At 42.7% G+C, this 27191-nt stretch overlaps 1 protein-coding gene across 7 annotated transcripts in view; it reads left to right on the forward strand.

Moving 5' to 3' along the window:
- The window catches only part of PIK3R1 (phosphoinositide-3-kinase regulatory subunit 1), an 84992-nt gene that overhangs the window by 54337 nt on the left and 3464 nt on the right, over positions 1–27191 (forward strand). For 4 of the 7 annotated variants that reach the window (XM_036280914.1, XM_036280907.1, XM_036280910.1 and 1 more), the window contains 12 exons: positions 3151–3243; positions 3662–3736; positions 9869–10000; positions 11018–11219; positions 11400–11479; positions 23661–23763; positions 24509–24607; positions 24711–24891; positions 25138–25263; positions 25951–26093; positions 26313–26489; positions 26588–26656. In XM_036280914.1, the coding sequence (XP_036136807.1) occupies positions 3151–3243; positions 3662–3736; positions 9869–10000; positions 11018–11219; positions 11400–11479; positions 23661–23763; positions 24509–24607; positions 24711–24891; positions 25138–25263; positions 25951–26093; positions 26313–26489; positions 26588–26656 (1480 nt within the window). Of the gene's footprint in view, positions 1–3150; positions 3244–3661; positions 3737–4742; positions 4787–9868; positions 10001–11017; positions 11220–11399; positions 11480–19956; positions 20100–21631; positions 22227–23660; positions 23764–24508; positions 24608–24710; positions 24892–25137; positions 25264–25950; positions 26094–26312; positions 26490–26587; positions 26657–27191 lie in introns of those variants that run through there. The other 3 variants (XM_036280911.1, XM_036280913.1, XM_036280912.1) reach the window with 3 other exon arrangements.

Consider the following 27191-nt stretch of genomic DNA (forward strand, 5'->3'; position numbering starts at 1 on the left):
GCTCCAGATAACTGATAGCTATCAGAGTGCTTTTCAGAAACTTCATGTAACACTTGTATGAGTGAAACACATGATATTTTGTAACTCAGGATGCTAAAAGTAAACTACCATATTTTTTTTGCCAAAGAAACATCGAAAGAACTAAAGAAAGATTTTGCCCGCCCCCCCCCCCCCCCCCCTTCAAGTCGAAGTGAAGAAATAGAAAGATAAAACCCTTTTTTTGTGTTTGCCAACCCGGTAATATAACAACTATTGGGTAGATAGTCCAATCACAGTTAGGTCAAATCTTTAACATTTAATTTAACTTTAATATTTGCCTACAGAAATTATTGTTTTGAAAGGATTCTGGAAGGAGATAAACCTTTATTAAGTAATTCCAATTTCAGTTGCCAGCTTTAAAGATTTGTTTTTTAATTTAAAAAACATAATGCTTGTGTAATTTATGAGTGAAAAGAGAGTGGAATGGGGCATGTTAATTGGATGAGTGTTGGATGGATATGAGGGTTCGTGTGTAGTGTATTTACGATTTAATCTTAGCTGGCTGCACCTTGGCATGTGCTAAGACCTGTAAGTCTGAGAGGGCTAAGAAGAGAATTCACTGCAGTAAATCCTAATTAATAACATTTTTGTACATCATTTATCTGCCTTTGTGTTTTTCTTCTGTTACATACGCTGATAGGATGATATTTCCTTTTGTTCAGTGGAGAAAGCATTTACGGGGGAGGATAGTTTTGTGAGCTGATACTCTTAGAAGGCAAGAGGAAGTAGTTTATAGTTAATCAGAGGAAATGAAATGGTGTGCTCTTTCAGTTTATAGTATTTCTTTTTAAATTTTACAATGTTTTAAATTAAAAAGTTTATATGAAACTTTCAAGACATTTGTATTTTAAGTGCTTTTCAAATATACTCACGTTTTAACATTTAGAGATTTGGGGGATGGATTGCTGGATTTTTTCAGGGAGTCACTTACATAACTTGCATATCATAATAGCACATCCTAAGACTTACTACTAATCCAAAACAGATTACTAGCTCCATTCCTGGATATTTCAGTTCCAGGGGGCTATGGCAGTACTCTGATTTCCTGGCGAATTTTCCAGGTGACCCATAGGCTCAATCAGGTAAAGGAAACACAGGAGAGATAAAATTCCCACTCAGCTGTCAGCATAGTGACATATCTATCCCACCTTTATGAAGTCCAAAATGTTTTCCAACGATGTTACAGTAGCACAAAGTCACCCAGGAAACTGAGTGATAAACTGTGCATGCCCAGAGTTCAGATGTCAATCAGCCCTCTGTCCGGACACCCTGTCTTCAGGGATAGCTTTATAATGGGGTCTCTGTAGCACGGAGTCAACTCAAAAATCTTTCATCTGCTATTGACAGAATTTGCCCTTGCTCAGCCTCTAGGACTGTGCTCCCCAATACTGTGGTCACTAGTCACATCCAGCTATTTTAACTTAAATCAATAAAAATTCAAAATTCAGCTTCTCAGCCCAACAGCTACATTTTAAGTACGCAGTAGCTGCAGGTGGTTAGTCGCTGCTTTATTGAATAACATAGCTCTTAGAACATTTCCACCATTACAGAGGTTCTACTAGATGGCGCTGCTGCGGGATTTTCTTCCATAATTTAGCTCTTCTGTTACCCTAGGTAGTTGCAGTGGCTAATAGGATGGCAAGATCACATGTTGTCTATCACAGGACATATTGTGATCTAAAAGGGTCTTAGGCCATAGGGTTTGCAAAATGATATAAGGTCATTTATTCTCTGAAGTCAAAATCTAATAACATAATTTTATTTTATTTTTGTATAGTAAATCTGTTGTTTTGTGCGGACTCATAGTATTAGAAAGAGGACCCTCATTAGAAATCTGCTTAACATGATACATGGTTTATAATAATCACATGCCTACAATCTCATTGAAACAAAATTGTAAATATTTGATCTTTCTTAGATTATATAAACTATTCCTAGATAAGAGTACACAGTGATGAACCTCAAGTGTCTGAAAAGTTATTAATCGGTGGCTAATAAGCAGGTTGCACATGTACATCTTTTCATAAAGATTATCATTTTAGCAGGAGGTGGTGGGAATCGGGAGGAAGGTGTCAGTGGGGGAAAAAGAGGGAACATCTATAATAGTTTCAACAATAAAGATTTTTTTAAAAAAGACTATCATTTTACTTATATGTTGCAGTTTGAGAAATCTAAAGTGAATATATTTAGCTCCCTCTTCTGGTTTATTATGAGAAAATATTTTTTAATTTAAAATGCTTTCATATGTTTGTAGAGAGAGAATACAGTTATCAATGTAATGTTGAAGGACATTTGTGTCATCCAGTTAGATTTTTTTCTTTTGTATCATTATAATTAGTAAAACATAAATAGAGCATGGAAAAATCAGTTCATGAAAGCATCACAAAATGACTGACCAAAATAATGTAAGCAAGTAAAGGTTTCAACACAGGTACATGGGGACTTGCTTAACTTGATTGGCAAGTGGCCCGTGGTCACGTGTATTGGCTTCCAGATCTGATATTGGCCCATCCCTGACATTTGGAGGGCTTTGGACAGGAGGACAAAGGGAGTCCCACGTACCCTGTGTCTGAATATTTTCAGGTTATAAATCACATTGACAAACTGTGATAAAATCTGTTCTATCCTGCCTGGACAGTTATTTCTTTGTAACGACCAAGCGGCCACATTCGAATTTAATTTCTTGAGCTCCAAGTTCTGCCCAGAGCGTGGCTCTTCAAGGGCCTTGCACATCCCAACTCCGTTCCATCTTGAGCTCCTCAGGCCACCCCGCAGGGAGGCCTTCCGTGGGGAGGATGGGCCTGGGGAAGAGGCCATGAGAAGCCATCGGGGATAGGAATTTGGGGGTTCCGGGTAAGTATTCTCAGTGTGTCCTAGGAGAGAAGGCTGTGTCGCTTTGCCCCCAGAACTCGGCACTAGAAAGAGGCACAGCTGGAGGAGGTCCAGAGAGGAGCCTCCTGTAAAGTACAGGGCCCAGCACAGGCCTCCCTCTTGCTTGGGCCTGAGTTTGCAGCTGTCAGATAGAACTAAATTATTTTGTAATTAAATTTTCTTCATTGTCATTTGATTGCCCCAAATTAAACATAACCGTAGGATTTTGTTTATTTGCAGCTTTGACTCTTCCGGATCTTGCAGAACAGTTTGCCCCTCCTGACATCGCTCCGCCTCTTCTTATCAAACTAGTAGAAGCCATTGAAAAGAAAGGTAATCCAATGGGTAGAGGGAATCCGTTAATGTGTTATTATTGTTTCGTGGGTGTTATGAATTACGTTTATCTCTTGGGCATTCATTAAATCCGGTGCTAGACATGCAAACAAGGTGTTGCTGTGTGCTGGAGACATAATCTTGGTCTGATTTCTGACTCCATAGTAACATGTAGTTACTCCTGTATGGAAACTATTAAGTTCTCCATAATTTTATAAATATTATTAACTTTCTCCTTAGTGGACAGATTTTGCCAAAATTATTGACATGCCAGATGAGATTAACAGTAGGAGTGGACTTCCGAGAACGTTTGGTAACTTCTAGAACAGATCCTGGATGGAAAGGAATGCATTCTGGCAGCCGGCTCACAGGTTCTCCAGAGAGCTGCTCTGCATGCTCACTCTGTTTTGTGTCCTAGGTCTGGAATGTTCAACTCTATACAGAACACAGAGCTCCAGCAACCCAGCAGAATTACGACAGCTTCTTGACTGTGGTGAGTGCCACGGAGCTGCAGATACAAATGGCAAGGATAGTTCTTACCTTTCTGTTTCGGGTACAGCACAAAACACTTGAACTTAACCATGCAATGTTGTGAGTTTGAAGGGAGCCCAGAAATCAAGTATAGTTGCCTCTGCCCTATTATGGTAACAGTGCAGACCTTTGATGTGTGTCTCCCGTGCCGGGGGGTGTGTGCACGCCTGCCTGTAGACATGTTGGCCGCCATCACAGCCAAGAGCCTCTGAGTCCTGCTGGACTTCAGAGGAGAGAAGCCACCTCTGGGGATTTATCTGGCTGTACATGTCTACCATCTTTCTCTGACCCTGCAATTGGCTACATCTAATTCATCTGGATCAGTTTTAAAAATATTTGTAAGTCTGTGTTATTTAACAAATGTTTCTTCTGACCTTTTCCCCCTTTCCCTTCCCCTCTCTTTTTCCTTTTTTTTTCCTTTTCCATTCCCTTTCCTTTCTTTCAGCCTTCCTTCCGTTCTTGTTTGTTTGCTTTTTCATACCATATTTATATAAGTAATATCATGATGTTGTTATAGTCCATGGTGTACTGTTAAACCAACTCTGTGAGGGGAAGAAAGCTCTGGTTTGTTGCATTTGCCCATTTCTGTGGTGTCAATATCCTCACCACGATCAGCTTCAAGCTCTCATCTTATCGGGCAGAATTGAGCACGGTTACAGTAGCCCCTGTGAATGGGTGCACCCCAGCTCCTACACAGGATTTGTCAAATGACATCAATTCATTCAACCAAGTAGTGGTTCTGTTATTTGTCTCTTCCCTCTGCCATACAGAATAAAACTGTACAAATGTGAATACATGTACTTGCCTTCATTCCAACAAGTCATCTTTTATATCAACTTCTGGAATCTCTCAGATCCTTCATTTCCTTCCAACACTTTTCTTTTTTAGAAAAATAATTTTCCTCCTCACGTTAATCCAAATTGAATGTGTGAATGAAGAAGAGTGAAACCCAGTTCGGAAGAAGCTCTTTCAGACGCGTGCAGAGAATGCCCCCACGATCGATCGTTAGGAAGTGAGCATTTGAAGTGTGTGGCGGCTTCAAAATGAGGCAGCTTATGAACGTTTTTAGAAAAGATGTTTCTGGGGGACAAAAAGGAGATGAGATCTTTATCAGTAAATAGTTTCATTTGAAATGCACCACCCAAATGTTTGAAGCTAAGAAAAACACTTTCTAACTTCTTTGTTTTCCTCTGCACATGGAAATGGGTCTCCCGCTTGTGCAGGTCTGTCTGTGCTCTTTGCTGCTGTCGTACCCACCGAGGGGGCATTCGAAGCCGAGTAGCACAAAACTCTAGGTGAAAAACCTGTTTTTCTTTGTCAAGGAAACACTGAATTTTGTCCTGAGCCAGTTGAAATAGTGATGCATGTTTTGGTCAGAAAATCAGTGGAATTGAATGTGTTAAAAGTCACAGGAAATGTTTAGACATCAGAGACCAATGAAATGAAAGTTATTTGAGAAATTGTGGTTGAGTTTTTAAATGTGACCAGACACAAATGATGCAGTTTGGCTTAAAAACACAAAACGCCCTCACACCACTTGTGAGATGGAATAAATAACCAAAATGCACATCAACAATATATTTTGACATATTTCTGTCCCTGTTTGACATCAAAACACATATGTAGAACACTGTTTTCATTCGAATTTTGTACTATAAAAGTGAATTATGTGGCCAAAAAAAAAAAAAAAAGTAAACATTATCTAAATTTAGGAGTTGATCCTCCAGGGCTCTTTCCAGCTTTAAGATTTTTCAGTTCATAAAAATATTTTAGTGTCCTGGAGGAAGCTCAGAGATATGTCACTTACACTGAAAAACAACAACAAAGAAATGGATCTTTTTAACTAACCCTGTGAATTGCCAGTGTCTGAACAGGACAGACAGGAAACCATTTTTATTACCACCTGCTAAGTTCTTTTATTTCCTCCACACTTGAACCTTGCGGTAGAAGTAGTAGTTATTGCTGATGCAGAGCTCAGACTTGCACCCAAATTGTTCTGACTGCAAAAGTCCTTATGCCCCCCCACCCACTACATTGTCCTAAAGTGATTTTTTTTGTTCTTGTCTTATTTGAATTTTAATGGTGTGAAATTTTTCCTGACTATTTTGGTTTTCCTTTCCCTGAATCAGGCTTTTTCTTTTAAAAGTTCTCATCAAAAAAATTTTTGTTACCTATTCTTACTGTGGTGATCATTTCACAATATATAAAAATACAAATCACTTCACTGTTCACCTGAAACTAACATAGTATCCCAGTATTTAAAAATCAGGCCTTTTCAACTTCAGCACCACTGACGTTTTAGGATGGACAGTTCTTTGTTGTAGGGGCTGTCTGTGCAAGATAGGACGAAGAGCAGCATCCCTGGGCTCTGCCCACTAGATGCCATCGTCCCCAGTTGTGACAAAAAAAATGTCTCCAGACATTGCCAAATGACTGGAGGGGGTCAGGTGGTGCAGCAGAATTGGGAACCACTAACTCAGAGATCAGGTGCGGAGGAATGCAGTGTTGCAGAGTTTACTGGTTACCTATCACAAGGAGACTCGGTGAGCAGTGGGGTGGAAGGGGCTGGAAACTCCCCCACCCAGACCTACAGACTGTACAGCTGTCACCTAGCCAGCTTCGAAAGTCATGAATTGCCTTTGGAAGAGCTTCAATGTAAAAAGGGAAACATAGGACAGGAGTCAGAAACTCCAGAAAGCTTTAAAAGTTACATTAACAAAAAAAATAGAACATAGTATGTCATGAACTGTAGTGGAATTTGACATAAGGTGAGTTGATGCAAGAAGGACCTTCCAGAGACTTACCCATAGACTTGCAATACAGCTATTTCATTTAGACCGTAAGGCTCATTTGGATTCCCTCGTGTACCGGAGTAATGCTGATTCACCGAAGCCCTACTCTCAGGACGTTTTATAGTTCAGTCCGCAGACACTGAGCAGGCACATTCCGTGTGCTGCGCTGGGCACCAGGGGAAGCAAGGGGAGCAGGGAGGAGCCGCAGTCCATGCCCTTGAGGTGCTCTGTCTGTAGGGAGACACATCGTTGGCATGACAGATACGCTCACCGGCACTGCTCTTGCAGAAACCCTGCCTGGTGGAGGGACATGTGGACTCTTCAGTGTCTTACTGTTTATACCACATCGCCCAATGTTTATCACATGTTTTAGGATGAACAAATTCAGTAATATTAATTTGCTGGCAAAGAGACATAGTGAGTGAAGCATGTGGGGTGGAGTATGAGGGGTTGGGCAGGAGCTTGCCCAATAGTCCGTGGCTATAGAACGTTCCCATAGTGATCTGCACACAAGTTTGTTTGACAGTCTGCTAGTAAGTAGCTGCATTACTTTCGAGGTGGGTGGATCCTTTATGCAAAGACCTGTTACCGCCTTTCCCAGGCTTGTTTGGAAGTGTGATGGGTCTCTCGTTAGTTTCTTGTAGGACATTTAAATGATTTAGCCCTTTGACTCTACCTTTTTTTTTATTTTTTTTATTTTTTTTTTATCCTCACCCGAGGACATTTTTCCATTTTTTGTTCAGGTAGAGTGGGAGGGAGAGAGAGGAACAGAGAGAGAGAGAGAAACATCGATGTGAAAGGGACACATCAAGTGGCTGCCACCCGCACGACCAACCAGGGCCGGGGACAAACTGCAACCGAGGTACGTGCCCTTAGCGGGAACCGAACCCGGGTCTCTCTGGACCGCAGGCCGACGCTCTAAACGCTGAGCCAAACCGGCCAGGGCTGACTCTACCTTTTAAGTGTTATAATTCTTTTAGCCAAACTAACCTGTCAATATTTTCTCTGAGACGAACCTTTCTGAGCTTTATGGTGTTGTGTGATTATCTAGTTAGTTGGGCAAGTTTGGATTATGATTAGGGTGTGTCCAAGGAACATCTGTAGCTTCCGGCTCTGCCTGGAGTGATTTATACTGTCACACTTGGTTCACAGTACCCGGTACCCAGAACCCCCCTTCTGCTGCCTGTGCTCAGGCACTTGGGAGGAAACGGATTCTTTCTCATTCTCTCCCCGGCTCCGGCCTCATCCAGTCAGTCACCACCTCACGGTAGTCCTTGATAATGTCTCACACATTTCTAGATGTATTAGAATTTAAATGAGCAAAGTGTTAACTTCACTTCCAACAGTTCTGCTTTCCAATTTATTTCTTGTTAATCCTCACCCAAAGATATTTTTTTCATTGATTTTTTTTTTTTTTGAGAGTGGAAGGGGTAGGGGAGAGAGACATCCATGTAAGAGACACGTCAACTGATTGCCTCCCTCATGCTTCCCTACCAGGACCAGGGAGTGAACCTGCAGTCCAGGTACAATTTCCTTGACCGGGAATTGAACCCCTGACCCTTCAGTGCATGGGCCAACACTCTAACCACTGTGCCACACTGGCCAAGGCCCAACTCATTTTTAACACCACAGTTAATAAACCTGTTTAAACATGTAGCATTTTGCTCATCAGCTCACTTTCCTCCTGTGAGTCTCTTCAAGTTACTCTTCATGTCACGAGTGTGTATTCTTCAGCAGCCCGCCAAAGCCTGTTGTTTCTCATGGTCATTCCTGTCCCCTGTGTCCCTTCTTTCTGCTGGGCACTGTGCCTGTTTCTCAAGCACTCAGAAGTGACTCTGATTTGTATCCCCATTATTGAGTTGCCTGACCTTTTCCAGCTGAAGGATTTGCTGGACAGATGTACTTACCTTTCTGTTCTTCTGAGACAGTTCAGAGCTCGCTGGTTAGGTTAGTAATGCCCTAATCACGGTACCTGTCAGAATTGCGGGGAAATGTTCTAAAGATGCTCAAGTTATTCATGTGTTTTTATTGATTTCAGAGAGAGGAAGGGAGAGGGAGATAGAAACATCAATGAGAGAGAGAAACATCAGTCGGCTGCCTTCCACACGCCCCATACTGAGGATGGAGCCTGCAACCTGGCCCTGACCAGGAGTCCCACCAGTGACCTCCTGGTGCATGGGATGCTGCTCAACCACCGAGCCACACTAGCTGGGCTGCTCAAGTTATTTTTATGGATATTCTTGAGATTGCTAAAATTCTGTAATATCTTACTGTCTTAATTGATCACTCTGTTGAGTTAAATTTATATTAATCCTGAGATGCCATATTTTGCAACTCAATTTTAGGAAATCTATGGAGTTGCATTTTATGCTCTCCTGTGGAGGTTTTAGGAAGCATTTACTATATAATTAGCCATCCCAAGGCGGAACCCATTTCTACCAGGGCAAAACCACCCTTCAGAAGGTATTTGGAAATGTTTTGGGGACTACATTAGTTTGTTAGGGGTGCCATAAATAAAATTTCACAGACCAAAAAAATAGAAGCCTATTTTTTCACAGTTCTTGAGGCTAGAATTTCCAGATCAAGGCAGGTTTGGTTTCTTCTGAGAACCCTCTCCCTGCCTTACAGCAAAGGCTACCTTCTCGCTGTGTCCTCACGTGGCAATTCCTCTGTGTGTGCACCCCGGGTGCCCCCCTTTATTGCTTTTAGAGAGGGGGGGGAGAGAAACATTGATGACAGAGAACATCAACTGGCCACCTCCTGCATGCCCACCCCCCCACACTGGGGATTGAGCCCACAACCTGGGCATGTGTCCTGACCAGGAATCAAACCGGTGACCTCTTGGTGCGTAGGTCAATGCTCAACCACTAAGCCACACTGGCAAGGCCCCTGGTGCCTTTTTGTGTGTCTAAATTTTCCTTTCTTAAAGGACACAGTCAATCTGGAATAGGGCTCACCCTTAATGGCCTCATTTTAACTTAAGACCTTTTTAAAGGCCTTATCTCCACATATAGTCACATTCTGAGGTGTACTGAGAGTTATGAATGGTGACGCAGAATAATTTTTTGCTGCCCCAGAGCATGGGAATATGCTCCTGGCATCATCGGCAAGGGCTTCACTGTGCTGGGGACAGACCTACGCAAAGGAAAATTGTTCTGTTTGAAATGCCAGGAGCAGCCCCTGTGAGGAACTCACTGGTCCTTGTTGCTTCCTTTCCTGTGTCACATTTAAGGCAGACACTCAGAAGATGGGCCGTACCAATGCATAAAATGTCAGATATTTCTTTTCCTGTTTTATCACAGATGCCGCCCCTGTGGACTTGGAAACAGTTGATGTTCAAGTTTTAGCAGACGCTTTCAAACGCTATCTCTTGGACCTACCAAATCCTGTCATTCCAGCAGCTGTTTACAATGAAATGATTTCGTTAGCCCAAGGTTTGTTTGCTCTTTGAGAACCTCATTGAACAGATACTGACATGTGGATGTGCTTGTGAGGTCTGCATATGAAGAGATAATTTTTAGAAAATATTAGTAGGAATCTTTCCTCCTACCCCCACCAGCCCCCACCCGTGACTCCCCCACCCCCACTCCCATCAGCACAGCTTCCCTCCATTAGCATCCAATAGAGCAGCAGTTCTCAACCTGTGGGTTGCGACCCCTTTGGGGGTCGAACAACCCTTCACAGGGATTGCCTAACAGATAACAGTAGCAAAATTAGTTATGAAGTAGCAACAAAAATAATTTTATGGTTGGGAGTCACCACAACATGAGGAACTGTATTGAAGGGTCACGGCACTAGGAAGGTTGAGAACCACTGCAGTAGAGAAACCAGATTCTCATTTGCTTTTTAGACTGTCCACATGATGAAATGGCTAATTGTTAACCTATATCAATATTCACTACCTTCATTGTACCTGTGAAGGCCACAGTGATCCAAGTACCATCACTGTGTTCAGGGAACCGGGACGAGGACCCAGTGACTGGGGATGTTCTTATCATCTTCTTCAAGTGGCCATTACACAAGTGTTGAGGGAAGAGGGCTCTCAGTTTTTGGAGCTAATGCTCTGTTTAAAGTGCTTTGGGGACAGGAAATTGTGGTTGTAACCTTCAAAGTTAAAACTTGTGATACTTATCTGATGCTCCAAATTAGCCAATCACACTTGCAGCTGCTCACTAGAGGGCAGATTTCTGCCAGCACACCCTGAACCTGTTGTGGTTTTGTTAATACCCAGAGTTGCTTGCATTTCCATTTGACTTGAGAGTTCTACTTTCTCACAATGCCTTTTCTAATGAGAGGAACAAATGGACTGTCTGCGTCTTCTGATGACTTCGCTTTAAGTGACTCCTTCTGTAGCCAGAAGGACAGACATTTTCTGGGTGTTTTTTCACGGATACCTAGAAACAGTTTCTTTTATTCTTTTTTCATTTCCTTTTTTTTTTTTTAACTTGTAGAAGTACAAAGCTCTGAAGAGTACATCCAGCTGCTGAAGAAGCTCGTTAGGTCACCTAACGTACCTCATCAATATTGGCTTACGCTTCAGTACTTGCTCAAACATTTCTTCAAGCTCTCCCAAAGCTGCAGCAAAAATCTTCTGACTGCCAGAGTGCTCTCTGAACTCTTCAGCCCTCTGCTTTTCAGGTTCCCAGCAGCCAGGTAGGTGAAAGAAGAGAAACGTGTGCTTGGGTGAGGCGGGTGGGCCCGGTGGATTGGTCTGTACACTTGTACAGGTACTAGCACCCAGACGCATGTGCACGTGTGCGCTGGAGTGGATGTACATGGAAAGGGGTTTGTTGTTTAGAGAGGAGGTTTCTAATAGAACTCTCTTTTTTGTAGCTCTGACAATACTGAACACCTCATAAAAGTCATAGAAATTTTAATCTCAACGGAATGGAACGAACGACAGCCTGCACCAGGTAAGGCCCTTTGAAAGTTTATAATTCTCTCATTATTTGGTTTTTGGAGCCTGATAAAATGGTGGCTTTGGACTTCATCTGAAATGACATAGGTTTCTTGTGGAATTGAGAGCCATAGTAACATGTGTTCTTGTGATTAAAGGAAAAATAGCTGCCCCTGGCTGGTGTGGCTCAATGGTGATAGCTTCGGCCCACACACTGAAGGGTCATGGGTTCGATCCCTGGTTCTGGTCAGAGCACGTGTGGGAGACACTAATCCACGTGTCTCTCTCACATCAATGTTTCTCTCCCTCTCAACCCCTGCCTCCTTCTCCCTTCCACTCTCTCTAAAAATCAATGGGAAAAATGTCCTCAGGTGAGGATTAACCAAACACAAAAGCTGAATAGTAGTGTGTGTGGTAAATGTTATCGGTATTTCAGTATTTGTGAGTTTTAAATGGTCCTGGTTTTCGATGAGGCTTGTTGGGAGAGCTCTCTGTTCCCCTCCACTTCTGTGCTTCTGGTTCTGCATAAATTATGGAGCTCATTTTAGTTGTTGACATTTTAGTTTGTCTTTCTAATATTTAGAAAGTAGGGGATTTATAATTACTATATAATTTAAAGTATTTGGGAATGTGTTTTTTGGAAGCAGGTATGCTGAGAAATGTCTGTCAAAATAAACATTTTCAATAATGCGAGCAGTATGAAACCGGGCTGTTCATGCAGCAAGCCAGAGCGAGCCAGACACTTCTTTGAAAGCAGGCCGGCATTCAATTAGTCATTGAACAAAGCAGGAAATGTAGACCTGTTAGCAGTAGATTTAATTTAAACTGATGTATTTTTCTTCTACTGTGGAAAGTCTTTGCTATATATACTGGTTAAAAGCTGGTCATTTAGAATAGTGATTAAGGTCCTGTAAATGAAGTTTCAGGACCAGTAAAAGGTGTTGCTTGTACTTTTAGTTTATGCCTGGAGTTTAAATGAAACATCAGAGGCAGCTCGTGTGATGACCAGATCTGTCTCTGTGTGGCTGGGGAACCCAGTTGTCCGTGCCACGCAGTGGAGGCTTCAGCTGTGCTGTTAGGTGTTCCGGGCCCAGGGGCGTTTGTTTGCATTTGGATGGGTAGGCAGAGGTGAGGGCCTGTGCTTGAAACCCACCTGCAGGGGTGGGATACAACCAGGCAGATGCTGGGCAGGGCTTCTGTGGACAGGCCCAAAGTATGGTCTCCAGAGGTGAGAGAGGCAGCAGAAGTGAGGTGTGTTCCAAATCACAGCCAGACCTGCATGGTTTGTGAACTGCCTCAGGGACATCCATCCACAGGGATGGCCTGGGGCTAAAATACAGGGGGTGGCCCAACGATTGCGTCTCCTGTGACCACCGGGTCATCTGCGAATGGGCCTTGGAGCTCTGTGGTGACGCTCAGAGGCTGCCTTTGGGCTCGGGAGGAAAGAGTGCAGTGATGTGTTAGAAGTACTGTGATGCCCTGGCCGGTGTGGCTCAGCGGTTAGAGCATCAGCCCAGGGACCGAAGAGTCTCGGGTTCGATTCTGATCAAGGGCACGTACCTCAGTTGCGGTTTGGTCCCCTGCCCTGGTCGGGGTCGTGCAGGAAGCAACCAATCTATGTCTCTCTCTCACATTGATGTTTCCCTCTCCCACCATCTCGCCCCCCTCACACTCTATCTGAAGATAAATGGAAAAATATCTTAGGGTAAGGATTTAAAAAAAAAAGTACCTGTGATAACGGGTTGGGGCAGGTGTGGAATATAACACTAGCCAGCCACTGGTGTCCGGCCTTCACCAAACTAATCACCTGCGTGGGAGGGAAGCAGATCTTTCACTTCCCCCTGACTAGTGTGGCATCTGTCTCGGATCCTAGGGGGCGCAGGGCCTACTGGCAGCAAAGGCTGGGTGCTTGTGCCCTGGTCTCCTCGGTGGCTCCCCTCTGGAGAGGGGAGACATGGAAGCTAAACGCCGTCCAGGGTGTGGCAGATACCCACACATGAATTCATCACAAGGAATTTTTGAGAATTCCACTAAACGGGGTGTGGTCGGAGCAGTGGTGGAGTTAATGAGTGACTGGTGTAAAGTGGTTAAATATCTGTGTTGTTTTCTGCCTAATTCTGCCAAAGAAAAGATTCATCTGCAGCCGCTTTCATAATGCACACTTAAAACTGCTTGAAGGCCCTGGCCGGGTGGCTCAGTTGGTTGGAGCATGGTACTCGACACCAAAAAGGTTGGGGGTTCAATTCCCATCAGGGCACGTACCTAGGTTGTGGGTTTGATCCTTGTTCGGGGCACATACGGGAGGCAGCTGATCAATGTTTCTCTCTCTCTCTCTCTAAAAATCAATTTAAAAATATCCTTGGGTGAGAATTTAAAAAAAATAACCTGCTTGCTATATAGTAGACCCTATCTACATTCTTCTATAAGAAATTGGTGTGCCAGTTTCAAAGGTGGATTACTTCCGTCAGCTCTGTTGAAGAATGATAAATGAAGCCTTGAACGCTTGCTAGACCATCTCAGGATTCATGCAGCGCCTTCAAAAAATGAATCCAAGTCACCTTAAACCCTGGTCTGAGCCATTTTCTTTCCTTTGTGTGATATCTCTTAGCTGTTCTTGAAATTCTGTAGGCCCTTTGGAATTAAACAGAGGATTCAATGTCTCTCACTTGTGAAAATAGACTACACATCCCAGCAAAAATGCCTCATCCTGAACACCTTTGTATTCAAGAATGACCCCAAGAATGATTGGCAAGAGGCCTTTGGTTAGAGAAATGGTTTCTTAGCCTGGTAGGAATATCACATTCCGTCGAGTTCTCCGTCATTGCCTCAGCATGTGCTAGTACCATAGCGCTTTGGAAACAGTACCTGTGCGTCTCCATCAACGGCCCTGAGTCATTCATTTGCAATAACTTGATTATTGTGAATGGAGATGAACATGCGACTGATTTTTGTGGGAAGGGGTAGGAAGACTGTGGGGGCAGAGAGCCGTTTTGGTTGGTTTTGACCAGATGGAACTTGAATGGGTGGGCAACACGGAGGACGTTTGAGGCAGCCTGTCAATTCGAGCGGGACCCAGGTGACATCGTGTCTGATTGAATGCTGGATCGAGGATTTGTACTGGCAGCACAAAAAGAATCTTAGGGATGTGACTGGTACCTTTTTAGAGTAAAGGAGTATCAGAAAAAGCTCATAGCAAAAATAAGACTTGAGGTGGACTTTGAATCATAGGTGCAGTTTGAGTAGGGGAAGGAGAAATAGGATTTCAGTTCAAGGAGTTTCAAAGGCTTATTCAAGATAAATTGCAAAGTACAAAAATAATGGCTTGACGAAATTAGTCCGAAAAGGCTAAGAACCATATGATTTCACTCATACGTGGAATATTAAATTGAAATGCCTAGACACGGACAACAGAATGGTGGTTACCAGGGAGAAGGGGACATGGGGGGGGGGGGGTGTACAGGGGCCTAATATGTGGCACTGGAAGATGGTTTGACTTTGGGTAAAAAAAAAAGTCTTGATATGCTTATCAGAAAATAAAGAGCAGGAAGTATTTTCAGAGACAGTGCCATAGAGCATCACTGTAGAGTTGGAAGCATTGCCCAGCTTTTCATGTGCCCACGAAGAAAGTGGAGCCCGTAGAGGTTAAGGGTTTCCACGTGGGCCGCATCCTGGTCTGGGTGGGGAGGGCTCCGGGGCTCCTGACTGCAGCTCTGTCTGCTGCCCCTACTGCCTGGGCCTGGGCTTCTGGAACCTTCCTGAACAGTGGTGCTCCTTAGGGTCCAGTCAGAAGACTTCTGAAGTCTCCAGCAAGTAATAAACTAAAAATACATGTAATTTGCGCCTCTGGGTCACAGATAGTAAAGGGCCATATAGCAGTTTTTATAACTTTTGGGATAAGGCTCCGAATCCCTCCCTCCGTCAGTTACGTCAGTTTCGCAGTAAAAAGAACCATGGGAGGCAAATAGAACTGGGTTTGAATTTCAGCTCTTGCTACTTACTTGCCAAGTTCGTTATCAGGTAACTCAGCCTTCCAAACCGTTTTCCCGTCTGTGGATTGGGATAATGCCTCTGTCCCGCGGTTGTTGTGAGAAGTAAATGAGGTGATCGGTGCTGGTGTGTGACCTTACAGTAGGTCTCTGTCCGATGCGCTAATTCTAGTTTCTAAGGCCCTCCCCGGGCTTGCCTCACCCTGCAGCTCCAACCCACCGTCCCTGGTGAGCACTGTCGGAGTCCTGTCGGGCCATTCTCCCCGCTGACCCCTGTTCCTAGCCGGCAGAGACAGGCCCTGGGAGCCTGCAGGGGCTTCCATGCAGATGTGAGACACTCACTGGGCAGCTGCTGCCTTGTGGGTGCATGCTTGGAGGGAGGAGGTGCCCTTGTATGACGGATGCCCTTTCCTCTCTGTGTGGCATGGTGAGTGGAGGGCCCTGGATTTAATACGAGCTTCTTCTGCCACTTTGCCCAGGTGCCTTTGTTCAGGGCACAGAATGTACCACTGTACACAGCAGCCTAGACAGTGCCATCCACTTCATCTGTGCCCAAGGGGGCCCTCCCCCTGCTTGATGTGCAGGTCTGCCCCGAAGCCCCTCGTCCTCTTACACTTCAATGTTCTTACCCGCTCAACCACATTTCTCAGGGGCAAAGGCCACTTCTCCTTTTGGGCTCTTCTAGCACAGAACAGGGCACAGACTGATAATCATCCAACTTTAAAAATTTTCAATAAACATTCCATATTTTAAAGAACTGTCACACACCTCATTTAATGCACCCAGCAAACCTGCAAAGCAAGGCTTCTCCCCTCATGCAGGGAAGCAGAGGTTCGAGGGGTTAAGCACAGAGTAAGTGCTGTGCCCTCTGTTACTGCAAGTCTTAAAGTAAAGCTGAAACAGCAGGTTTCTTGAATCTGCATGTGTTTATCCTACTGATACTTAGGTAGCTAAAGTAGATTGCTATAGGGCAACTAAGGTAAAAACAGGTCCAGTTAACATGGGGTGCCTTTGAATGAAACCCATTGTAAGTGTATTTACATATTTCAGATGTCATGGATACATTCAGAAATATTAATGTAGCCTAATTGAAGTCTGATATTGCACCCTCAAGTCCAGAGTGGAAAATAAATCACTCTCCCCCCCACCCTCACCCCCACCCATCTACACCTGTCAGAGTTAATTTTTAACCACTGGCACATTGCAAAACATTCATCCTAAAGAGCCTGATTCATAAATCTTGTATTAAATGCTCTGGGCTTGCTTTTCAACCAAGACTAAAGCAAGCACTAAGGTAGAGTGAAATGACTTTTCAAAGAGTTTTACTTTTCTCTGATTTGTTTTTTGTTGAGCTGAAAATGTGGTCTGATGTTAATAGAAGTTGTTTCAAAGGTGAGAAATGAAACCTTGGGGGGAATGCATGCGTACATTTAGATGGGTAGGGCATAAACAGAGGCAAGCCATCCAGGGTTATATGTACTGAAAAATAGGAAGTTTTACTTGTGCTCTGAAAAAGAGACATATTTCGGGGTGCGTATGTTGGAGTACAGCTCAGTTTTACTTCTGTTTTTACAGGGCAGCCTTCTCTTTGAAGGGACAGTGTCTGAGAGAGACATGATGGGCAGGCGTTCCTGCTCCCCTAAGCAATGGGCACACCTTTGCAGATATTCTGTAGAGTGTGTCATTTTTTGTGCGTACATAAACCTGAGTTTATTTAGAAATTCAAATGGACTCTCTTCTTAGTGCAGCGTCATTAGGAGAGCTGGATATGGGTGATGGATTTGCATCATCCCTAAAAGTCCTTCTGTCCTAAATTGTCTTAAGTTAAAAGTGTAAAGGGAGGCATTCATTTCACCCTTAAACAGCAATTTGGACTCATTTATTTTTTTTCTCAGTGATTTTTTTAAAGTGGTCTTTTGTTCAGAAATGATAACCCACAAAAACCTGTAAGAAGTTGTGCAGAATGAAAGGTAGTTGTGAAACATTCACTATTTGATGGTGATTTGCACATATAAATACAATGTTCAGCCTATAACTTTCAAACATATTTTAGTGATTAAGGGACCTGCTGAGAAGCAAAACATGGCCTATTTTTGCCTCTGAAATGAGTTTTACTGAACTTTGGGGAAAGGAAAAGTAATAAGACATATTGTCTTGAAGAATTCAGAAGGCTAAGTTCATTTTTAATTATGTGAGTTTCCCAATGTGGCTGCCTCTTTGGGTCTCAGATAAATGCTGAAATTGACACGAATGTTTTCTTTCACATGAAAAATATTTCCTAAGTTTTTATGGCATGTGTGAATTCAATTTATTAGTTATTTGTTAGTGAGTCATATAGATTAAGTGACAGTTGGACAACTGTGTTTATTTTGTGTGAAATTTTGGACATAGTATAAGATGAATGGAAAGTACAGAAACTTGCCCATTTTTTCCCAAGCAGAAGTCGCTGACTCCGTTCTACCAGCAGAGGGCGCCCTTTTTAAGCTAATAAAGAGCATGTGTCTTGCAGATCACTTTTCCAGGACTGAAATTGAATGGGAAAAGACCCAGCTCACACTTTCAGTAATATAATAGAACCTCTATGGTAGATGATTGTGCATATTGTGAGAAATTGGAAGCAAAGTTTATAAATCTATTTTAAGACTTTTCTGTAAGTAGAGGGTATACTGCTTTCCAGTGGATAATTTTCTTCTGAAACAGAAAATATATTGTTGGACTAGAGAGCATTTTAATCTTAGAAGGTTTTGACATGAATCATCATGTGCATCCAGACAGGTATGCTTGAGGTATGTGTTCAAGGTTTCCAGCTTTAGAAAGACTGTTTTTGAAATAGAGCAAGATTATGCCTCTCAAGATGCACTGGTTTCTCTGCACTAACCGTGTCCCTGTAAACCAGGAGCTGGAAGATTCACTTATACTCTGTACTTGTTTTTGGCTGCTGTTGTTTTTTCCCCCATTAGAAAAGGAGGTTTTTCGCATTACATCCATTACACCAAAGGAAAGTTTGTGAAGTCACTGTCGTGTGAGTTGAGCAGCACTCCCCAGACGTGGCAGCTCACTTGAATCTGGGTCCTGCCCAGGTGACTTCATATCAGCACCTCCGTCTTTTTTATTACTGCATGTGACCACCGGGTTAACTTTCCGTACAGAATCTGAGGGTATTATAGACAGAACCCACATTTCTTCAAAGAGAATCAGAAGGTAGCTTTAAAAAAAAAATTAGATAAGCTAAAAATAGAAAACAAAAAGTCAGTTTTGCTGCAAGTGTGAAATTTTTGGCATGTGGCTTAGAAGAAATTAGCTTCAGTTTCATTTGTAAATTTTTACTTTCTGTGGCAGAGGGACGTGAAGAGCAAGCAGGGCCAGGGGGTGAAGGAAAAGGAGTTCTGGTCTATAATCGTGTGCAGATCACTTTACCCCGGCTCAGGATGTGTCCACATGCAGTGTGAGGGAACTGCTCAAAGTCCTCTCTGAATTACGTTCTGGTTTTAAAGGTAGTGGTTCTGATTTCACATTGTTTTGGTTCTTGGGATAATAGTGAGGCTAATGCAAGTGAAAGTTTTCTTAGGTCAAATTTTAATTCTTTATATAGTAGCCAACGAAGTCGGGTTCATTGCACCTTTCTCAAATAGAGGACAAAATCCTCCAAAGAGATACTCCACTCTGCTTGCCCTCCCGTCCTTGGCTCCATGTGGTGGGCACCTGAACCCAATGCAGACACCCCTCTTAATGATTACAAGTCTTATAGCTAGTTAAGCCCGAGTTGAAGTTGACTTTATAAAAATAGCTGCAGAGTGGGTTTTTTTTCTTTTCCAGTCTTCACATGGTTGTGGAATCTCCATGCAGAGGTAGAATAATCTTCCCTAGGACTACGAAATATTTTTTAAACCTGTTCCCTGCCCAGCTGCTACATAGGGCTTTCCTGTTACACCTGCGGGCTGCCTGTGCTGGTGTGTGGGAGGAGGTGGACTCCAGCAAGGCATGGTGTTCTGGGCCATTCCGAGAGGTTCAGGCCTTTACAAGCAAGGCTTTGATTCTATTTTTTGCTGAACTAGCTCAGCCACTTCCTGTGTTTGGCTGCGCATAGTGCCTCGCTTCACTGTGGCCACTTGAGCCCTGCGAGCCAGCTAGCGCGCCGCCGCAGCCAGCGAGAGACTATTTTAGGTCCCCGCACAATGGCCTTCTCATTTCCTCGCTGAAAATGAGCGAGTTGGGCTGGCATTGGCCACTTGTTAGCAGATGACAACTTTGACTTTGACTTGGGCTCTCCTCCCCTCCCCGAAATCCCTAGCTCAGCAAATATTTGAACCTGCCCAAGTTAATCATGAAGCCGCGATCTTTATCTAAGAGCGCCTTGCGAGCACCCGGGCCGGTTCCCTCCCCAGCTCTGTCCGCACGGCCAGCGGCTGTCTCCGCGGGGAGCCGGCCGTGAGGGCGCAGCTGGGCTGCGAGGGCGCAGCTGGGGCCGCGCTCCCGCTGTCTCCGGGGGTCCCGAGAGGTGGCAGGGCGCGAGCACCTCCTGCCGCCGGAGCCGTGGGGGGAGACGCGGGGGCTGGGCTGGTTGCTGGAAGAATAGCTTTTTGGATTTTTTTTTTTCATTGTCGGATACAGGCATTCAAAGAGAAACCGTTGAAATGCATAACCTGCAAAGTAAGTTGCTTTCAATTTGTGCACGTCTCTGCCCCTTCGCTCTTGCACTGGGGTTTTTGGTGAGGCTTGGGGCGGGGGGTGTACTTCTGTGAAAGGTTCCTATGTGTGAGTGAGTGAGTGAGAGAAGAGATTAGGCACTCCCTGGGGAGGGCAGATGGCAGATTAGGGGAGATAGCTACTCCCCCTTTCCTCGAGGGGCACAGCGTGAGGGAAAGATGGACTTGGGTTGGAAATGGGGAAGGAGGTAATTACAGAGTGCTTGACTGGAAGTTGGTGCCAGGCCAGGCGGGAGAGACGTGGAAAATCACCTGTCTCCCTGCCCTCCTCTTAGGTCCCGGTGCCACATGGGCTCCAGCAGCAGGACTGACTTGCACCGAGCGCTCCCAGGCACCGGGTGGCCCTCTGTTGGAGGCTCCACAGCTTCCCAGAGAATTTCTCTCCCTTCCTTGGGGGCTGGGGGGATCAATATTTTTATTAAACTGATAGATTTCTTTCTGAATCTTATTTGAGGGCACCCTCCACCACCAACACTTTAACCATTTTTATTTAAATTTGAATTTAGGTTTACTTAAACCTTTAGGCAAATAGAAAAGTGAGTGGGAGAGGGTGGGAGGGTATAGACCAAGTCTGCCTTCATGGTTAATGGGAAAATGAATTAAACTAGAGAGAGGTTCAAGTGGACAGTGCTCAGAGAATGGCCTGCCTTTGCTCTGCTATTTTATGATTCCAAAATTGTAGAAAGTCTCAGAGTACATTTTTTGGGTTTCTGTGCTCTTTAAACCCTCATACAAATACTTAATGTAGATCACAAAGCCCACTATAGTTTTTTAAATCAGCCACATTTACATGGGAGGGGGCACCTTTTCCCCCTCTTCTCCCCTCTCATCATAAAGAGAAACCATTTCACAAGGGGAATGTACCTTAGGCTCCTGTAAGAGCAGCAGGATTATATGCAGAACAGCTTTAAAGAACAAAGATTAATAATTAGGTTTATAGGGAAATTGATTTCTCTACATTAAATACTGCTAAGAAGGAATACTAATATTCATCCTCCATGTGAGGCATTTGACATAGAGAGGATAAAAGCCCCCCGAAAATGATTACGTCACCCCCACCTCCACCCCAAGCAGTATTAGCACAATAAACCTGAGGATGGGTTCACTAGTGAGAAATACTTTGCCAGGATAACTGTACCCCTCCTCTGGATATATATATGAACAGCTTACCTTGACCAGTCTTGTTAGACAGTAACATTAAAATTCTCTGCAGTGTCGACGGTTATGTTGATTATTTCTAACAGACCTCTTCATTCCTGTTAAGAATCTTCAATGTTAGTTGCAGTTTTGACTTTGCAATGTTTAGTAGAGGAGGAGATTTTTGCCTGTATATTTCCTTTTAATTGCGCTTTCTAATGTGGTACATTTGTGACAGTGTTTTAAGTTCTGAGTTTTCAGTGAATTATGTAGGACTGAAATTAAATATCCAGAGTCTCCTTTCTGCTTTTAATATATATGGGAGGTGTTGAACTGTGACATATACATTAAATATGCCATTCTGATGCATCTGTAAGATTTTGAAACCAAGGAATGATCGGACTATCTAAAAACCCAGATGCACTAGGGGGAGAAAGCTACGTGCCGCAGCATATCAGCTTTTGTCAACCTGCCAACGGCGGAGCGTACCAAGCTGCAAGGAGTAATAAAAAAGGAATTAGAAAACTCACTGCTAGAGGAGAACAGTCAAATTAAACACCTTTTGAAATGATGAGCATGTATATGTTGCAGTTCTATTAAATGTAGGTTCTTAGCGAGGTTGGGATTGTGCTAAGGCTGGTGTAGAAGAGAAATGATGAAGCAGGAGTGGTCTGGTGACATTTTTCTGACTTGATTGGCTGAGGTGTGTGATGTAATAGGTTACAGTGCAGCCCCTTATAGGTTTTAAAATGAATTCCAAGGCACCATTACAAAGAAAGCCGGACTCTTTTCTTATAACTGAGCTCAGCCAAGGAAACTCTCGCACAAATGTACAACACTGTTTGGAATATGGAAGACCTGGATTTAGAATATGCTAAGACAGATATAAATTGTGGCACAGACTTGATGTTTTATATAGAAATGGATCCACCAGGTAATACTGCAGTATTCTTATAGAAAGCTAGTTAATTTTGTGGCATTTTATTATTATTATTTTTTGACAACTCCTATAACAGAGCCGCTTTAGATTTCTATTTTTATTCATTTGTTCTAATTTAATAAGAATTAGTTTGATCATGTCTTGAAAATGAAACAAATTGCCTGCCTGTGGAAGCAAGCAGGTCAGGTTGTATGTGATAAATGCCTATTCTTACTTGAATGGATATGAACGGAATGCCAGTTTTTCACTGGTGTCTTTTGTTAAGATCTTTTGCTATTTGAGTTACATTGTTGTATATTGTTCCTTTAATTAAAGTGATGCCTCCTTTGTGCTGCTTTTCTCTGTTGACAGTGGAAGAGAACAGGGTGATACTTTGCAGGGATAACACTTGGTATTTTAGAAAGCGTGTAAAATGTAGCAACGATTGCAACTCAGTTCTAGACACCCTGAAACTGCTAGATCAAATGTTGAGACTTTGCCTCCTCTCTCTGATATTAAGATACTATAATGAGAAAATAAGTTGGCTCTCCATTCCTTAGTCCTAGTCTTTCTAAAATATTCTTGATAGACTCCTGAAATAATTTTTATAAAAATTAAAATAGTAACTGTGCTTTAAAACTTATGACTTAGAATTTAGCTAAAAATCCTACATTTATTTTGCTTTCTAAATGATTTTATCCCTGTGTTAGCCCACTTCCCAATTAAGAAATTTCAGAAACACTGCAGCCTTTCATTTGTCACCAGTTGGTTTATGAATACTGATTTGACATTGAGGAAGAGGAATATGGTTTTTAATCAGTCGGCATATAGAACATGATTTCTCCAATAGAATATTAACACAAACACTGAGGAGATTCAGGTCACAGATGAGTTTCTTAAAGTGGCTTTTGGCAGAACAGTGCCTGAAATAGTAAGATTAGAAAAACCTCGTTCTCCTCCTAAAACATACTGCTGTAGATGGGCTTCGTTACCACAGCATTTGTGGAGGGCAGAAACTGAGTTTGTCTCTGATTATTAAATAAGAGGAGGAAATTGAAGCCAACCCGTGTGATTTTCCTGCTCATCTGTGCATGGTTTCTGACTTTAGCTGGATTTGACCAGGCATGAAACTTAAATATAAGTAGAACCTAGAAGTAGAAAATAGCCCGATTCTGGATTTACTCTGAAATTCATTCAAGTGGCTAGCCCGGTTCATTTGTTAGTCTCTCAGCTGTTCTCTTTTTCAGTTTCTTTTCTCTTTGAGCCATACTCAGCAAGATTTGTGGTTTTTTTGTTTGTTTGTTTATTTTTAAATAAAACTGTTTCACGGAAATCTGAATGATTGCTGTGTTTCACACTCTACTTTTACCTAAAGAAATTGCATCTAATTTAAAATGTTTCATTGTAGTTGGGTTTGCAAACAACTTTCTCTTTCTCCTTCATCTTCAGCACTGCCTCCTAAACCACCGAAACCCACTACTGTAGCCAACAACGGTATGAATAACAATATGTCCTTACAAGATGCTGAATGGTACTGGGGAGATATCTCGAGGTAAGCCTACAGAAAGGCTTAGTTTCCACTAGAGATAGAGAGTTTTAGGTTGAGAGAAAGAAAAGCACCAGCTTGCTAAGTTCCGGTTTTAGGATATCATCCAACATAAGCACTGAAGCATTGTTGGTCCTCTTCCAAAGACGACCGGAGGAGTCACTGAGCCACTGGAGGACTGTGGGTGCTGGATGCCACAGGAAATTAAACACCCGAGAAGTTCAGTATTGACAGAGATGGCAGGGAAGCCCCAGAGTGAGTGACACCGCTCACAGGCAGCGTGCAGTCACGCCCTGTCAAAGAATTCATACTGTCATCTTCACGTAACGAGATAAAGTGGCCTTTTTAGTCTTTGCTTTTGTTAAGGGGGGTGAGGAGTTGGGAGGAAACCTTTTTGGGGTCATGACTTGCTTTGCTGATTTGTTAACAAGTTTGCTTAAAAAATAAAACGTTGTACCACAGTTATACGAATAGTGAAAGTAGACATTTTTTTTTAAACTCCCATGCACCTGTCTATAATGAGATGGGGGTTGTAACTTTCTTTTGTATAAACAAAGAATAAATTGTTAAGCTCTGAAAATGGAATTAATAAGTGTAAATCTGTAGGGGCAGAGAATACAGAGGCTTTCTCTGTACTTTCTGCTCAATTTTGCTGTGAATCCAAAATTGCTCTAAAATGTCTATGAAAAAAAATGCACCTTCAGTCATTAAATCCTCGAGGTGAGCACTGTCCTATGTTCTTTTACTTCAGGGAAGAAGTAAATGAAAAACTTCGAGACACAGCTGATGGGACCTTTTTGGTACGAGACGCATCTACTAAAATGCACGGTGATTATACTCTTACACTAAGGTGAGTCAGAGAACGGAGGGAAATGGGTTTGGTTTGAGTTGACATGAAAATACATTTCTCTAAAGAAAATTATAATGCCATGATATTTATATTGCATTTACAGGAAAGGAGGAAATAACAAATTAATCAAAATATTTCACCGAGATGGGAAATATGGCTTCTCGGACCCATTAACCTTCAACTCTGTGGTTGAATTAATAAACCACTACCGGAATGAATCTCTAGCTCAGTACAATCCCAAGCTGGATGTGAAATTACTTTATCCAGTATCCAAATACCAGCAGGTAATCAAATACTCATGTTATTATTTAAATAAGATACTTTCAATGCTTAGAAACATTTTGAAGCAGATGAATTACATATAATGAAATTTGAAAAGCTTTGTACTTGTAATCACTAAGTTATAATTTTAGAGTAGCTGAATAAAATACTCTAAGGATTTTTCCATGTCAGATATTTTGTTAAATGGGTCTTAATTGATTAAATACCTTATTAACTGAGTTTCTTTTTCTTCTCTCTAATTCTTCTAGGATCAGGTTGTCAAAGAGGATAATATTGAAGCTGTAGGGAAAAAATTACATGAATATAACACTCAATTTCAAGAAAAAAGTCGGGAATATGATAGATTATATGAGGATTATACCCGTACTTCCCAGGTGAGTTTTCTGTGAAATCAGATTAAAATTTTAGAAGTCTTAGTTATTAAAACCTAACACGTATTATAGTCAGCTTCTAAGAAAGGTTGAGTTTTTTGCAGTAATGTGGGGTTGAAAGATCACTTGTGAATTATTATTGATTATTCTAGTAATGTATTCATTGTATCTCTAAACCTTGGAAATGAAACCTATAAGTATCAGAATAATACATTCAGTTCACAAGATAAATGAAGAGGTGACTTTGAGTTCCACATTGATTTGGCATAATTCCTGAATGAAGAATTCTTTTCAGATTGGAAATCCCACAGACTTGGCCAATCTCAGAAAGAGAAATTTAGCCATGATAGGTTCTGCCATGAAGAACAGGCAATGCTAATGCTTCCTAGAGTCTTCTCTGGGCCTGTGTGTCTGGGACCAGTAGAGGGCAACAGGGGTGTCATAAGTAAACCGCTGATGAAGTGGTGGTGGTGGTTTAGCAAAGATGGAAACTTAGGAAATTGTCCAGCAGTCATCTTCCATAGACTGGAATAATTCCCAGAGGAAATGTGTGCTTTCGTGACAGTATTGTGGTGGGTTTTATGCATCAGAGCCCCACCTTGCTAACAAAGCATACTAGGGCTGTTTCACACTAAGAAATGACCTGCTCTATGAGAGGTGTGATGTGGTCTTACTAATACTGTGTTGCAGGAAATCCAAATGAAAAGAACAGCTATTGAAGCATTTAATGAAACCATAAAAATATTTGAAGAACAGTGCCAAACCCAGGAGCGCTACAGCAAAGAGTATATCGAAAAGTTTAAACGTGAAGGCAATGAGAAAGAAATACAAAGGTTGGTCAGCCGGGTGTTTCACCTTTGTCCCTGTGCAAGAAGTAACCAGAACCTTCTAAACTGCTCGGAAATGATCTGGATTTCTGGTGCTTTGCATAATTAAAAGAGAAAGCATTCCCTCCCTGGGGAGTACAGCTGGCCCCACACTGAGCCTTTTCATAGACGGGGAAACTTCACGATGAACTCAGGTGCTCACAGATGCGTTTCTCTTGCCTGTAGGATTATGCATAATTATGAAAAGTTAAAGTCTCGAATCAGTGAAATTGTGGACAGCAGGAGAAGGCTGGAGGAAGACCTGAAGAAGCAGGCGGCCGAGTATCGGGAGATCGACAAGCGCATGAACAGCATTAAACCCGACCTCATCCAGCTGAGGAAGACGAGAGACCAGTACTTGATGTGAGTGCTGGGACGGGACCCCGTGAGGGGATGGTTGGTAATGGCTGAGGTCAAGGACACGTCCTGAACGCATTTCTCTTTCCGAAACTGTCTTGCAGGTGGTTGACCCAGAAAGGTGTTCGGCAGAAGAAGTTAAACGAGTGGCTGGGCAATGAAAATACTGAAGAGTAAGTTGTGACCGCAGATGGGAGGCAGTGAGCGATTGTTTTCATTTCAGGAAAATGCATGACTTGCTTTATTTAGAGAATTTTACTGAGTTTGGAACATCTTGCAGGAGAAAATGTATAACTCGGTCTCATTATCCAGAATTTTTTAAAGGGAAAGTGTAGGGAAGGAAGATACAGATCTATTTTTTCCCCATAATGCTCTAGAGTGACACATTGTCCATAATGCTATTCCCGAATGTCTGAAAAATCCCAACATAATTTTGGAACAATTAGGGAAAAAAGGACCCAATTAGGTTTAGTATATTTTTGAAGCTGAAGCATATGTTTTGTTCGAATTATTTGAAAACTGGCAGTCCTCCTGGTCCATCAATTTCCTGATCTAAACTGGACAAACAGGATTGTTTACTACCTTCCTCTCTGCCCTGAGCGGGCCCTGAGCTTGGCTGCCGCCTGGAGAACAAGAAGGGTATACCTTACCCTGGAGAACAAGAAGGGTATACCTTACCCTGGAGAACAAGAAGGGTATACCTTACCC

This window comes from Molossus molossus, unplaced genomic scaffold, assembly GCF_014108415.1.
Source record: "Molossus molossus isolate mMolMol1 unplaced genomic scaffold, mMolMol1.p scaffold_m16_p_3, whole genome shotgun sequence".
Classification (NCBI taxonomy): domain Eukaryota; kingdom Metazoa; phylum Chordata; class Mammalia; order Chiroptera; family Molossidae; genus Molossus; species Molossus molossus.